This window comes from Bombina bombina, chromosome 10, assembly GCF_027579735.1.
Source record: "Bombina bombina isolate aBomBom1 chromosome 10, aBomBom1.pri, whole genome shotgun sequence".
Classification (NCBI taxonomy): Eukaryota; Metazoa; Chordata; class Amphibia; order Anura; family Bombinatoridae; genus Bombina; species Bombina bombina.
Window position 1 is genome coordinate 68,525,357 of NC_069508.1, and position 16,734 is coordinate 68,542,090.

The 16,734-nt window shown below is 39.1% G+C and overlaps 1 protein-coding gene across 1 annotated transcript in view; it reads right to left on the reverse strand.

The window, feature by feature from the left end:
* NTMT2 (N-terminal Xaa-Pro-Lys N-methyltransferase 2) overlaps window positions 1-16,734 on the reverse strand; it is a 97,338-nt gene that overhangs the window by 33,814 nt on the left and 46,790 nt on the right. Inside the window, exon 2 of the mRNA XM_053693100.1 lies at window positions 3,498-3,673. Coding sequence (XP_053549075.1) covers window positions 3,498-3,673 — 176 coding nt within the window. The remainder of the gene's footprint in view (window positions 1-3,497; window positions 3,674-16,734) is intronic.

Consider the following 16,734-nt stretch of genomic DNA (forward strand, 5'->3'; position numbering starts at 1 on the left):
TTAACTTGCCACTTAGTATGACGGCTAGAGTTATGCTTATAAAAACCATTATATTTCCCTAAACTATTGTATTTTCTTCAAAATTTCCCATTGTTGATATACAAGAATGATATTCTGACGCTCCAGAGGGTCTTTAATAATTTTTATTTGGCGGGGGAAGAGGCCACGAATAGCCTTTGAAACTTTGACATTGACAAAACAAAGTGGAGGCCTTGTATGCCCAAATATTAGAACTTATAATTACGCCGCTGTCTGTAAATTTGCATTAGATTGGATCACTGAAGGAGATCATGTTACATGGAATGACCTGGAGTCGCACATGGTGGCCCCTTTTGATTTTAAAAGCAATTATACATAATCCAGTGAGCAAATTACCATTTAACAAGCACAATATGTGACCTATTCAAGATGTGGTTAAAGACATGGCAGAAAGTATGTTTAGCAACTAAGAGCAACTTTCGTAAATCTGTTTTCCTCCCACTGACAGGGAATCCAAGCTTCCCACCAGGTCTGAACATATCGGTGTTCTCCAGATGGGCACAGGCAGGACTTTGCTCATGTAGGCCAATTGTGCAGGAAAACCAATTGGTAGTTAGAACCTTCGAGGAACTGAAAGGTAAATACAACTTAGAAAGGTCCTCCTTTTATGCCTACCTACAAGTTAGACATTGGATTGAAGATCTAAGAAATGAAACAGGGATCGGACTAGACAAGGGGTAGTTAATAATGTAATCTGTGCTTACTCCGAGGGGCTAAAAAAATTTCAAGAGTATATAAAATGCTAATGAATATCCAAGGGGAAGCCCATATGGAGGGGGACTACTTAGGAAATGGAATAAAATGTTCCCCCAAATAGGGAAAGAACGGATAGCCGATAGTGTCAGACCTGGCAATGAAAGCAACAACACTAGTCACTTGGTGGGAATCCACATCCTAAATTTACTGAGCATGGCATACTTACCCCCCGGCTCGAATAGCCCTATGGAGGGGCAGTATAACAGCTGGAGGAATGTCCCAAATGTAGACATGAAAGGGCAGATCTAGCCCACTGTTTTTGGAAATGCCCTAAAGTAAGACAATTTGGCACAAAGTCAACTTCTGGTGTAACAAGGTTATGGGAGTCCAGATAAGGTTCTCACAACTTGAGATATTCCTTCTGTTTCAACACAATAGTAGTAAACCGGATTTAACCACAAATTTCTGAACGCCATGATACTGGTAGGGAGAAATGTGATCCTTTCTAATTGGAAGAGTAGAGGTGATCTCAGATTGTCTGAATTTCTTAGAAAAGCCCAATTACAAATATTACTGGGGATCAACATAACATAAAAATCTTTAACAACAAGCAACTTCGACAATTTTTTAATAAATGGAAGGAGATGATTTTATCCCTTTCTGGAATTAGCCAGAGGGCAAATAGTGTCAGTTTTCAAGAGGTCTGAATGGTTCCAACATCAGATTCAGATAGGAAGACTACCCAGATCATGGGCGATGGACTGACGGACGGAGAGAGGGGGGGAGAACTAAGTAAGTCATTTTTTCCTTTTCCCGCTCTCCCCTGCTCTTCCTTCCCTCCCCCCCCATCTTCCTTCTCCCTCCCCCCGCCCCCCTCTCCCCCCTTTTTTTTTTTTTTTTTTTTTTTTTTTTTAATCCCCCCTTCTCTTGGCAAATATGGTAAATATATATTGAGATCCAGTGGAACCAATGTATCTCATTTGATTATACTGTGATATTATACTTTTGATGCATTTTTTCTGTTTAGTCGATAAGATCCATTATGGTTTATGGAAGCTGTAACTTTTCTCTTTTTTCTTGTTTGCTTGTGGCTCGAAAAAATCAATAAAAATTATAAAAAAAAAAAAGAAATATGATGCCCTATTTATAAGAAGTTTTTCATAAGCTGCTACTACTGAGCGCTAGCTGAGTACATCAGGTCAGCCAATTACAAGAGGCATATATGTGCAGTCACCAATCAGCAGCTAGCTCACAGTAGTGCACTGCTGATCCTGAGCCTTCCTAGGTATGCTTTTCAACAAAGAATGCCAAAGAACAAAGTCATTTAGATAATCAAAGTAAATTTGAAATTAGTCTAAAATGTCAGGCTGTATCTGAATCACAAAAGTATAATTTTGGCTTTACTGTCCATTTAATTAGCTGTAAATTCTATAACTATGCAGAATATTAATTCCTTAGTGCCCTTTAAGTGTTCTATTGTTAACATTTATAAACCACAACTGCTAGTTTAAATACACTCCTATGTACTTCTAAGCTATTTTAAGTAGAACTGTCTTGAGTTTAGGATGGGCTACATAGAAATATAGAAACATAGGTATTGACCGCAGATAAGAGCCATAGGCCCAGCAAATCTGCCCGATATTACCGTAGGGTTGCCACCCATCCCTTAAAATACAGAACACTTATAAGTTACACATGCTGCAGGGTATGCAGGGAGGAATATGAATAGTGCTGTCCAGAAACACAATACATGTTCCTCCCTGCACACCCTGCAGCATGTGTAACTCATAAGTGTCCAGGAAAACATGGCTGAGGTGGCAACCCTACCTAAAAGTATAAACTGATCTAGTTTGTAGGATAGCCTTATGCTTGTCCCAGACATTTTTAAAGTCCCCCACAGTGTTTTTCATTACTACCTCTTGAGGAAGTTTATTCCATAAATTAATCACTCTTTCTGTAAAGTAGTGCTTCCTTAAATTACTCTGAATCTACTACCCTTCAGCTTGAGCTCATGACCCCTTGTTCTTGAATTTTCCATTTTATTTAAAATACCCACAGCCTCAGTTTTACTAAGCCCTTTAACATACTTGAAAGTTGCTATCATATCACCTCTTTCCCTTCTCTCCTCTAAGCTATACATATTTAGGTCATTGAGCCTATCCTGGTAAGTTTTATTTTTAGACCATGTACCATTTTGGTAGCCCTCCTTTGCACAGATTCAAGTTTGTTAATATCCTTCTGAAGATATGGCCTCCAGAACTGCACACAATACTCAAGATGAGGCCTAACTAATGATCTATAAAGTGGCATAAGAACCTTACTATTTCTGCTGCAAGCACCTCTACCAATACATCCAAGCATTCTGCTAGCCTTACTCGCTGCATTACTACATTGTTTACTAAATTTTAAATCTTCTGAAATAATAGTTCCCAAGTCATGTTCCTCATTAGTAATTGTAACATTCAGTAAAGTGTCATTCAGTCTGTAATTAACATTTGGATTTTTCTTCCCTAAATGCATAATTTTACACTTTGCTGTGTTAAACTTTAGATCCCAGCCATTTGTCCAATCCTCCAACTGTTGTATATCACTTCTCATTTTGTCTACCACCCCTAGATATGCATTTTACCACCCAATTTTTAAGTGATGTAAAAAAAAATTGGGTTAAATAAATGTCTCAGTTAAAAATAATATATCTGGGTGCCAGCTCTAACTTCCTTTAAAATGCTGATTTGTTTAAGGTAATTACCGCTCTCACTCACCCCTACAAATTTCCTCAGAAACTCTCTGGAAGATTCTATATCTGTATTTGAAAGGTCTGCAAAATCTCCCATCATGCCCTCTTCTGTCGCAGGAACATCTCTGTAGAAATGTCTAGCTCTGGCATAAAATTGCATTTCTCCATCAATGACTTCACTAGTCAGGGCATATAGCTTCACTGTAAAAAAAATAAAAAATCAAACAGAATTAAAAATAACAAATAGCATTAGTTTTTGTTTTTATATAAAAACACATACAGGGCCGGACTGGGAATAAAAAGCAGCCCTGGAAAAATATGAAGACAAGCCCAATTTTCTGTTGAGTTGGTAGAATGCACAGGCCCCATTTCTCTCAAGGTGGATTACTGGGATACTCCTTTCCCAATATTTTTTTCAGAATTAAATTATATTACTTTGCATTAAATAAAAATGCCATATTGATATTATATATGCACCCTAAAACCCAATTGCATCCATTAATCACCCCTTTAAATTGTAGCTTTCCAGCCCCAGCTGCTGCAGCCCACCGGGAAATCTCCTGATATCCTGGTAGGCCAATCCGGCCCTGCTCACATATATTTATCATTTAGTTTTCAGTGTTTGTGGATCACTATCACTATCACACATATTTCAATTCATAATTCATCATTTAAATTCACAACACTCAATGCAGTATAATTGCATAACTAACAAGTGTATAATAAAAAGACAATGCAATATCACTTACTCAGATATTTAAATAAGCAGTAGATTTTTTTTTCTAACAAATAAATTTTTCTCCCATTTTCCACCCCCTGTATCATGTGACAGACATCAGCCAATCACAGACTAGTATACCCTGTAAGCGTGTGCACATGCTCAGTAGGATCTTGTTCCCCAGAAAGTGTGAATATAAAAAGACTGTGCAAAATTTGATAATGGAAGTAAATTGGAAAGTGTCTTAAAACTGCTGCTCTATCTGAATCATAACAGTTTATTTTATCTTGAGTGTCAATTTAACCATATATATTTCTGGTTGCAAACTCGCACACACAATTCTATCTCTCTATCTATCTATCATCTATCTATCTATCTATCTATCTATCTATCATCTATCTATCTATATTATATAAAAATAAATATTTTATATTATATAAAAATAAATATTTTATATTATATATAAAGTATATGTATATATATATATATATAATATATATATATATATATACAAAGGATGGTGTAAGTGCACTCTCACCGACTCTTGCAGCTTGTCAGGGTGCTATAAGGATAATGATACAATATAACAAAGAAGCACTCACTGAACTGTTCCAACTGTGACAAAAAAGTTTTAATTCAAAATCGTGACGTTTCGGGACAGCAACAGTCCCTTCCTCTGACAGATTAACAATGTGAAAATACAGGCCTTAAATAGGCTCCAAATTACCCTCCCCTAGTGATTGACCAATCATGGCCAAAAATACATAACACACCCTTCATAGTGACCAATAATAATCAGTGATAGAAACCTACCAGTATATAGTAAATCAAGTGAATAGAAATAAAACATTTAAGCATAAAACCCTGTATTGTCAATAGAGAGGTGCAATCTCATTCCAACCTGACATAAACCTCAGCTAAACAATTATGTAAAAATGCAGACAAAACCGTAAAAAAATGAAAAATAAACAATGAAAGTGGGGATCGTGTTTCAACCAATCAACATCACCCTGGCTCATAGGGATCGTAATTCCACCAATCAGCAGCGTGCTAGCACTCAAGGCTCAATACGTCAGTGTTGTGTGTTCAAACAACGCCCACCTGTCACTAGGGACGCATAACTCCTCAAGGCTAGAATGTTATATTTGTAAAACCCAAATGATCACAACTAAACATTCACCTAGATCACTGCATATGTATGATTTGAATTGCTGATGAAGCCAAAGCTGATCTATACATATATCAGATCAGCTACCCCAAACGATACTAGAGACCGGATAGTCAGTATCACGTAACCACCTAGTCGTACATATGTAATAAAGAATAAATATAAATAAAATAAATGAATGAGCCATGTTTGTGCCGCACTTAATCACTCTGCCACGGCACTCGTCATAAAAGTAAACAAAGTGCCGAGATTTATCCAATCATAGATTGGACCGCCCACCCGTGGGCGTATCAAAACAACGGAGAGTGTAAACAAGTTCTACGTGTCACACTGACACAAGTTATGCTGTATGCGCTCAGCTGGCTCCGTATAATAAAAGAAAAACTGCGTAAGCATAAAGGTGTGTGGCTCCCCTGACAGGCCAGCACTTGATCACATCCTGATACGGTCCCCCTCCAGCCATCAGAAACCAAACAAAGGTACTTAACCAAATACATAATGCTACATAAAATATGTAGCCTCACCTCTTATTCCCAAATCACCAAGGCAAAAAAATTATATAATAAAAATATATAAAAAAGATATATAAAAAATCAATAATCACAATAAGTGTACTTCCACCTACCCCTATGTGAGTATATAAAAAAATTTATTGTTATAAATGTAATCCATAATAATACTTCGTATTATTCCCAAAGCTAAATAAATAGAGTCTCCGCTCCTATTATAGATAATAGTTCAAAAATGAAAAACAGAAAAAATCAGAAAAAAAATCAAACTTCCAACAGTCATCTCATAATATAAATCCAGATGCCTCGATATAACAACAAATTCTACTTATAATACTGAATGTCGGTACGGAATGAGAAAGACCCCCCAGAAACAAAAACAACACGGGGTATCAAAAAAGTGTACAAGTGACTAAATGATACTAGAATTAAAATACAATTAAAAACATGAAACCATGTAGTGGACAAGGTAACAACAACAACATAATGAACAGGGTGCCACCTATGAATATCTCATAGAGGCAATATGGAACAGAGGTAACAGATAATTAGACCATATCATCTATGATTATGTGCTCATAATACGATCCCAATGTGATTGGTGTACCGCATAAAGCAGAAAAACATATTACCAGAATAAAAGAAAAAAAAAGAAAAAAGGAAAAGAGGAGAAGAGACAGAAGAAAAGATCAAGAAAGAAAAGAAACAAAAAAAGAAAGAAAAAACAAAAGAATAAAAAGAAAGAGAAGGGGGAAGGAACAAAGAACAAAAGAGGACCAAGAAATAGAAAGAAAAAGGGAAAGAAGATGAGAAAAAGAAAAAAGGAAAAAAAAAGAATTAGAAGAAAGAAAAGAGAATAGAGGGGGGAGAGAGAGAGAATGGAGTAATGGATCATGGACTCTCAGTAGTGTAGAACATCAGACATCCCACCGGTACTTCCTGAATCTCACAGTTCATAGATAACATTGCCATCCCGTGTGGGTATTGAGACCCCTGGGGCAAAGAGTACCCAGTTCGTAGATCCATCTTGATTCTTTACGTAACAGCATGTTTCCTCTGTCTCCTCCCCTTCGTGGAATCGGTACGTGGTCGATCAGTCTAAATCTCAGATCATTGACAGTGTGTCCTGCCTCCAAGAAGTGTCTTGCCACAGGCTGGTCTGCCTTTCCATTTCTAATGGCCAAACGAATACTAGACCTATGATTGGCCATCCTAGTTCTCGCGTCGTCAGTTGTTTTGCCAATATAGAATTTTCCGCAGGGGCAATTCAGGAGATATATAACAAATTGGGTGGTGCAAGTTAAGTAGTGCTTAATCTCATATGTTTTATTACTTTCCGGATGACGAAAGTGAGAGCCAGTTATCATCCCGTTGCAAGTGACACAGCTAATACAGCAATAGCAGCCTTTCTTGTTTGTCTTTAGCCATGTCCGTGTACCCCCTTCGGGGTTGACGTCAGCTTTGACCAGATAATCTCTCAAGTTTCTTCCTCGTCTGAAACCGATCCTTGGTGCCTTCCAGTTCTTGAAAGGCAATGTGTGATCTGCTTCAACCAATTTCCATTCTTCTTTAATGGTATGAGTTAATGGTATAATCTCTGGAGAGTATGTGGTCACAAAAGTGAGTTGATCATCTTGCTCTGGTGGAGCCTCTTTTCTTGGTTCCATAGCTGATAGTGCATGTGACTTCATCTCTAGCAGATCTTTTTGTCTGTATCCTCTTTCGATAAATCGCTGTGTCATGTCTTGTAGTTGTTCTTCACATAATGTCTCATTGGTGTTATTTCTGATTACCCGTTGGTACTGGGCCTTAGGGATATTATGTATAAGACTAGGTTGGTGGCAACTTCTGGCATGTAGTAATGAGTTCCGGTCAGTAGCTTTGCGGAATAGGGTTGTGCCCAATCTTCCTTCAACTTTAAAGACCCTGACGTCCAAATAGTCCACAGTGGAGTTACTAATTGTGTGGGTAAATTTAATAGGACTCTCAAGAGTATTCAGGTGGTCAATCCATCGTACTAAACTATCTTCACCATCTGACCATACCAGAAACAGGTCGTCTATATATCGACAATAATACCTGATGTTGTCATTGTTGAAGACCTTCATGATTGATGTTTCATACAGTACCATAAACAGATTGGCCAGCGATGGGGCCACATTGGACCCCATCGCCGTCCCAGAAATCTGCAAATAGAATGTAGAATCGAACAGAAAATAATTTTCCATAAGGCATAGCGAGAGGAAACAGATAAGCACCTCTTCTGATGGGCCAATGTATGCAGCCTTCCTAAGGGCCTGTGTAACAGCTGTGATACCATCTTGATGGGGAATGACCGTATAGAGGCTTGACACATCGAGAGTAACCAGAAGATCTCCATCAGTGATATTTTCCAACTTCTTGATGCCAGTGATAAAATCATTAGAATCCCTTATATACGATGGCATAGATTGAACCAGAGGCTGTAAATAATAATCAACAAACTGTGCTAGTGGTTGGAGTAGCGAACCCCTCGCTGAGACGATAGGTCTCCCTGGGGGGTTATTAGCATTTTTGTGCACCTTAGGTAAAGTATAGCAAGGGGATTAGTGGATGTCCCCGGCATAGAAAATTGTAATCTTGTTGTGTGATAAGTGCTCTTTCTTTGAACTCCATCAATGTTGTGTGGATTCTCTTTTTCAACTTGAATGTTGGGTCACCCCTTAGTGGCATATACGTTTTCTTATCCGATAGTTGTCCAAGGATTTCACTCTTATAGTATGTAGTGTCCAACAGGACTATCGCCCCACCCTTATCGGCTGGGCGAATCACTATTGAGGTGTCTTCTTTCAAGGATTTAAGGGCTAACCTCTCATCCCTGGTGAGATTGTCTCTGATCCTCATTCGTGGTCTATCCTTAATGGATTTGGTAAGAAAGTTTGTAAGAGTATGGATGGTGGAGTTATTGGAGGAGGGGTCAAACGAACCCTTAGCTCTAAATTTACACTCTTGTTCTTGACCACTATTAAAAAATTCTCTGAGTCTTAAGTTTCTGCCAAATCTCTGAATATCAATATAAGCATCAAACTCATTAATCCCAGTAGATGGCACAAAAGATAGGCCCTTGTTCAGTAGGCTCAATTCAGTCTTAGTCAAGGTACGTGAACTAATGTTGATCACAATGTTTTCTAGATTCTCCGTTGTTGGTGGCGGCGGGCTGTGCCCCCCCCGCCTCGTGTGTGGCCTCCGCCTCTTCCTAAAAAACGGTTGGCTGTTGGATGAGCCGCCAGTGGAGGTAGTGCCGCCAGTGGAGGTAATGCCGCTCGATTGGCACCCGAGATCTCCCATTCACCTCTACTGCCCCTTGATCGGGTAGTAAACCCTCTCTGAGTGGTAGTGGAACTTTCCAATGGGGTTTCTGTACCTGAGCTATCACCAGAGCTCGTATCCACTGTTGTCATCGATTTTTTAGTATATCTACGTTCACGTCTAGGTCGGTATGTTCTCCTATCATCTGGGGACAGCATCCACCTATAGATAGATTTATACGTGTAGTCCTGTGTGACAGTCTGTAGCTTGCGGTTCTTGAAGGCTATTAGTTCTTGTTTATAGCACTTGATCTGAAGACTGAGTTTAGATAGCCAGTCGGTATTGGTGTCAGACACAAGTGTATTAACTTTTCCCAATTCAAAAGTCTGTATCTCAGCCTTGACTATCTGGAGCAGACGACCTACTTCTCTGATAACAAGTAACATTAAGTCAAATGAGCTCTTGTTCAGAATTTTGCATCAATTGGTGCAAAATTCATTGTTAGATCTTCCAATGGTCGGGATGTTTCTGATTCTAAACCCCCTTGGTATCATCCTCTTTTTATGATAATCAGAGAGGTACGAGCCATGCAGATTCAGATCTATTTCCCTTTGTTTCAATTTAGTCAATGTATTGTACAGGGACTGTGTGGATTCTTCAACTTGTTGCTCCTCAATAGAGCCAAACCGTATCATTTCTGCGTCTTCATCTGTGAAAGTGAAGATGTCCTCGTATCTATCTTCTGAGGTGATACCACTCTGGTGTATTGGGGCCTCAATGTCCATATTTACTGTATCTTCTCTGTTCATCATGTTGTCAGTAAGACAGGTGTGTCCAAAAACCAAGTAGGAAGGGGGGAAGATTAATCTGGCTGTAAAGACAACCCCAATGTGGGTGCACTGCACAGAAAGTCAATGTTTACAAAGGATGGTGTAAGTGCACTCTCACCGACTCTTGCAGCTTGTCAGGGTGCTATAAGGATAATGGTACAATATAACAAAGAAGCACTCACTGAACTGTTCCAACTGTGACAAAAAAAGTTTTAATTCAAAATTGTGACGTTTCGGGACAGCAACAGTCCCTTCCTCTGACAGATTAACAATGTGAAAATACAGGCCTTAAATAGGCTCCAAATTACCCTCCCCTAGTGATTGACCAATCATGGCCAAAAATACATAACACACCCTTCATAGTGACCAATAATAATCAGTGATAGAAACCTACCAGTATATAGTAAATCAAGTGAATAGAAATAAAACATTTTAAGCATAAAACCCCGTATTGTCAATAGAGAGGTGCAATCTCATTCCAACCTGACATAAACCTCAGCTAAACAATTATGTAAAAATGCAGACAAAACCGTAAAAAAATGAAAAATAAACAATCAAAGTGGGGATCGTGTTTCAACCAATCAACATCACCCTGGCTCATAGGGATTGTAATTCCACCAATCAGCAGCGTGCTAGCACTCAAGGCTCAATACGTCAGTGTTGTGTGTTCAAACAACGCCCACCTGTCACTAGGGACGCATAACTCCTCAAGGCTAGAATGTTATATTTGTAAAACCCAAATGATCACAACTAAACATTCACCTAGATCACTGCATATGTATGATTTGAATTGCTGATCATAGCCAAAGCTGATCTATACATATATCAGATCAGCTACCCCAAACGATACTAGAGACCGGATAGTCAGTATCACGTAACCACCTAGTCGTACATATGTAATAAAGAATAAATATAAATAAAATAAATGAATGAGCCATGTTTGTGCCGCACTTAATCACTCTGCCACGGCACTCGTCATAAAAGTAAACAAAGTGCCGAGATTTATCCAATCATAGATTGGACCGCCCACCCGTGGGCGTTTCAAAACAACGGAGAGTGTAAACAAGTTCACACTGACACAAGTTATGCTGTATGCACTCAGCTGGCTCCGTATAATAAAAGAAAAACTGCGTAAGCATAAAGGTGTGTGGCTCCCCTGACAGGCCAGCACTTGATCACATCCTGATACGGTCCCCCTCCAGCCATCAGAAACCAAACAAAGGTACTTAACCAAATACATAATGCTACATAAACATATGTAGCCTCACCTCTTATTCCCAAATCACCAAGGCAAAAAAATTATATAATAAAAATATATAAAAAATATATATAAAAAATCAATAATCACAATAAGTGTACTTCCACCTACCCCTATGTGTATATAAAAATTTTTTTATTGTTATAAATGTAATCCATAATAATACTTCGTATTATTCCCAAAGCTAAATAAATAGAGTCTCCGCTCCTATTATAGATAATAGTTCAAAAATGAAAAACAGAAAAAATCAGAAAAAAAATCAAACTTCCAACAGTCATCTCATAATATAAATCCAGATGCCTCGATATAACAACAAATTCTACTTATAATACTGAATGTCGGTACGGAATGAGAAAGACCCCCCAGAAACAAAAACAACACGGGGTATCAAAAAAGTGTACAAGTGACTAAATGATACTAGAATTAAAATACAATTAAAAACATGAAACCATGTAGTGGACAAGGTAACAACAACAACATAATGAACAGGGTGCCACCTATGAATATCTCATAGAGGCAATATGGAACAGAGGTAACAGATAATTAGACCATATCATCTATGATTATGTGCTCATAATACGATCCCAATGTGATTGGTGTACCGCATAAAGCAGAAAAACATATTACCAGAATAAAAGAAAAAAGAAAGAAAAAAGGAAAAGAGGAGAAGAGACAGAAGAAAAGATCAAGAAAGAAAAGAAACAAAAAAAGAAAGAAAAAACAAAAGAATAAAAAGAAAGAGAAGGGGGAAGGAACAAAGAACAAAAGAGGACCAAGAAATAGAAAGAAAAAGGGAAAGAAGATGAGAAAAAAAAAAGAAAAAAGGAAAAGAAAAAGAATTAGAAGAAAGAAAAGAGAATAGAGGGGGGAGAGAGAGAGATTGGAGTAATGGATCATGGACTCTCAGTAGTGTAGAACATCAGACATCCCACCGGTACTTCCTGAATCTCACAGTTCATAGATAACATTGCCATCCCGTGTGGGTATTGAGACCCCTGGGGCAAAGAGTACTCAGTTCATAGATCCATCTCGATTCTTTACGTAACAGCATGTTTCCTCTGTCTCCTCCCCTTCGTGGAATCGGTACGTGGTCGATCAGTCTAAATCTCAGATCTTTTGTCTGCATTTTTACATAATTGTTTAGCTGAGGTTTATGTCAGGTTGGAATGAGATTGCACCTCTCTATTGACAATACGGGGTTTTATGCTTAAAATGTTTTATTTCTATTCACTTGATTTACTATATACTGGTAGGTTTCTATCACTGATTATTATTGGTCACTATGAAGGGTGTGTTATGTATTTTTGGCCATGATTGGTCAATCACTAGGGGAGGGTAATTTGGAGCCTATTTAAGGCCTGTATTTTCACATTGTTAATCTGTCAGAGGAAGGGACTGTTGCTGTCCCGAAACGTCACGATTTTGAATTAAAACTTTTCTCTCACAGTTGGAACAGTTCAGTGAGTGCTTCTTTGTTATATTATATATATATATATATATTAAATGGACATTAAAAAGTAAAAAACATTAAATAGTATAAATATATCTTTTTATTAAAACTGAAATAAATGATTGCAGACTTTCGGAGGAGGAGCTAAGCACAAGTCACTCAGCGCTTTCCTCCGAAACCCCTGCACCTAATCCTTAGGCGTAAGATTCGCACCTGATGCCCATGTGACTGGGGCTGGAGTGCAGCAGAGCAAGCATCTGCTCGTGAAAGTTAAGAAGGCACGAAGCAATCGCGCCACCCGCTTCAATAAGTTGCGGCTGAAGCGGCGTCTAGATCCAGATTTTACTGTGACCTGGAACTACTCTTTCCGGAAACTCGCTACGAAGCACCTCTGATAATCCCTCCCTCCCACCAGTGCTCCGTGAGGGGGGTCGAGAATCTGATACCTGCGGTGCATCAATCCTGGGGGCCTCAACTATCCTACTCTGTTTAAAGCCCAGCTTAAGTGAGGGAAAGAACACAGCCGGGACCGCAGGCATAGGAACTCTCTCCGTTTCCCTGCTGCAGAGCTCACAGACATATCTTTGAGCCGCACCTTGGAATCGTCTCCTTGTTAGGCTCTGACTAGTGTGCTGCTGATGTTGTGGAGGCCTGAAGGTGTTAACAGCTGATACCACACCAGGATATAATACAGAGAAAGGAACAGCAAGTATTTTACTCACATTATTTGTATGAAACATACTGGCACTTTTTATTCTTTTGCTAATTAAAGGGACAGTCTAGTCAAAATTAAACTTTCATGATTCAGATAGGGCATGCAATTTTAAACAACTTTCCAATTTACTTCTATTATCTAATTTGCTCAATTCTTTAGATATTCTTTGTTGAAGAAATAGCAATGCACATGTGTAAGCCAATCACACAAGGCCTCTATGTGCAGCAACCAATCAGCAGCTACTGAGCATATCTAGATATGCTTTTCAGCCCGTGATATCAAGAGAATGAAGCAAATTAGATAATAGAAGTAAATTAGAAAGTTGTTTAAAATGACATGCTCTTTCTAAATCACAAAATAAAAAAATTGGGTTTAATGTCCCTTTAAACTTTTGCCCTCAATCTTGCTTGCTTGCTATTCTCTAAGACAACAAGCTAATATCCCTTGTGCTGTCTAATACCATCATAAATGCTGAGTTATCTGGCGGATTTAATACTTAATCCTGCCTAGCAGCTCACTGTTTTTTTCTGGGCATTTGAGCCCACTTTGCTGGTCTGCTTACTAACTGGATTCAGAACTGCTTCAGCCAAGCTCAAAGTCACCACTGGTTATTTTGTAATACTTAATCAAAAGATGGCTCATGATCAGGGGCATTTTAAGGCATAGGCCAACAAGGCCGGTGCCTAGGGCAGCAGATTTTTAAGGGGCAGCAGAATTTTGAGTCCCTAGGGCCACTCTACTGAACTCAGGGCCGGGTGGCAAATCAACCAATTACTAATGACTTAAATGGCTGGCCCGGCTATTGCTATCCTATGGGATTGTATGTGGGCCTATAATAACTACTGTTGTATTTTTTAAGTACTTTTAAAGGCCAGTTTGTATATTCATTACATATTTATCCAAGCAGATATTTTGCTTAAATAACTGTCAATCATCAAAGAAGATGTTTAAGGTTAAACAACTACCTACTGACAAACTATCATACAGTGAAGGATATTTTTTCTGATATAAACACTTTAATCATCTGACTTGCAAAATAATGTCTTAACATATACATATATATATATATATATGGGAAAAAGGGGCAACCAGACGTGGACTCCTTGCTCAGTGTGCTTAGAGGAATATAGCTACACCTCACTGGCGAGGCCCAATGAAGGCCGAAACGATCGTCTGGGGTTGCTGTGTTCCTTGTTCAGAGAGGAATTGCCTGGTATTTCGGCGCTGGACTGACCGTAATAGGCGGGATCAGACTGATATACTACAGGAAAGTTCTACTCTGTGAAAGGCATTACTGGGCTAAAAAGCTGCACCCAGTGGTGAATCGCCATAGAACAGGCTAACAATGTTATTGAGCCAGTTGTTCGTTCCTGTGAGTGCACTTCTCTCTGTATGTATTTGGTCTCCCTATGGGAAAAAGGGGCAACCAGACGTGGACTCCTTGCTCAGTGTGCTTAGAGGAATATAGCTACACCTCACTGACGAGGCCCAATGAAGGCCGAAACGATCGTCTGGGGTTGCTGTGTTCCTTGTTCAGAGAGGAATTGCCTGGTATTTCGGCGCTGGACTGACCGTAATAGGCGGGATCAGACTGATATACTACAGGAAAGTTCTACTCTGTGAAAGGCATTACTGGGCTAAAAAGCTGCACCCAGGTGGTGAATCGCCATAGAACAGGCTAACAATGTTATTGAGCCAGTTGTTCGTTCCTGTGAGTGCACTTCTCTCTGTATGTATTTGGTCTCCCTATGGGAAAAAGGGGCAACCAGACGTGGACTCCTTGCTCAGTGTGCTTAGAGGAATATAGCTACACCTCACTGACGAGGCCCAATGAAGGCCGAAACGATCGTCTGGGGTTGCTGTGTTCCTTGTTCAGAGAGGAATTGCCTGGTATTTCGGCGCTGGACTGACCGTAATAGGCGGGATCAGACTGATATACTACAGGAAAGTTCTACTCTGTGAAAGGCATTACTGGGCTAAAAAGCTGCACCCAGGTGGTGAATCGCCATAGAACAGGCTAACAATGTTATTGAGCCAGTTGTTCGTTCCTGTGAGTGCACTTCTCTCTGTATGTATTTGGTCTCCCTATGGGAAAAAGGGGCAACCAGACGTGGACTCCTTGCTCAGTGTGCTTAGAGGAATATAGCTACACCTCACTGACGAGGCCCAATGAAGGCCGAAACGATCGTCTGGGGTTGCTGTGTTCCTTGTTCAGAGAGGAATTGCCTGGTATTTCGGCGCTGGACTGACCGTAATAGGCGGGATCAGACTGATATACTACAGGAAAGTTCTACTCTGTGAAAGGCATTACTGGGCTAAAAAGCTGCACCCAGGTGGTGAATCGCCATAGAACAGGCTAACAATGTTATTGAGCCAGTTGTTCGTTCCTGTGAGTGCACTTCTCTCTGTATATATATATAATATATATATATATATATATATATATATATATATATGTTGTGTGTGTGTGTGTGTGTGTGTGTGGTGTGTGTGTGTGTGTGACCAGAGTGAATGCAAGCCCTGGTGAACATCTACTTAAAAAAACATAATTTTTTTTAATTTTTTTACACCCTGCCCCAAAAATATTATGTCTAAAAAAAGGCCTTAAACCTGGGGTGAGGTGGGGGGTTGGGGGGGCAGCAGAATTTTGAGTGCCTAGGGCAGCACAAAACCTAAATACGCCCCTGCTCATGATGGAAAAGGCTTTTTGCTCATTCTTTAGTTACTCCAGAAAAAAAAAAATCTCATTAAGCTTTCTTGAAACCAAGTGATTTTGCAGCCTCTTCAGATTCAAGGCTCATCAAAAGAAGGGAGGGGAGAAAAAAAGAGAAAAAATGACTGAATGAAAATCTTGGTCTTCACAGGTTAGATCAGACTACATTGTAACTATTTTTTTTTTCCAATTGATAACTACAGAGGTGACAACTGGGAATCTGTCTAACCTATTCATTGCAATTTTCACACACACATATATATATATATATATATATATATATATACATACATATATATATTGTTACAATTCTGTATGATCTATTTTTCAGTAATGCTTAAAAGGCCATAATACCCAAATGTTTAAACACTTGAAAGTGATGCAGCATAGCTGTAAAAAGCTGACTAGAAAATATCTCCTGAACATCTCTATGTAAAAAAGAAAGATATTTTACCTCAAAAGTTCCTCAGTAGCCACCTCCCATTGTAAAGGATTTCTAAGCAGCATTTTAGTGTGTCTGTCCTAGGACAGCTTAGGGGATGAGCATCGTGAACTCTCATATTATGTCACAAATCAGGTAAAGGAAGCTTACTATGAAATCTCATGAGAGTTA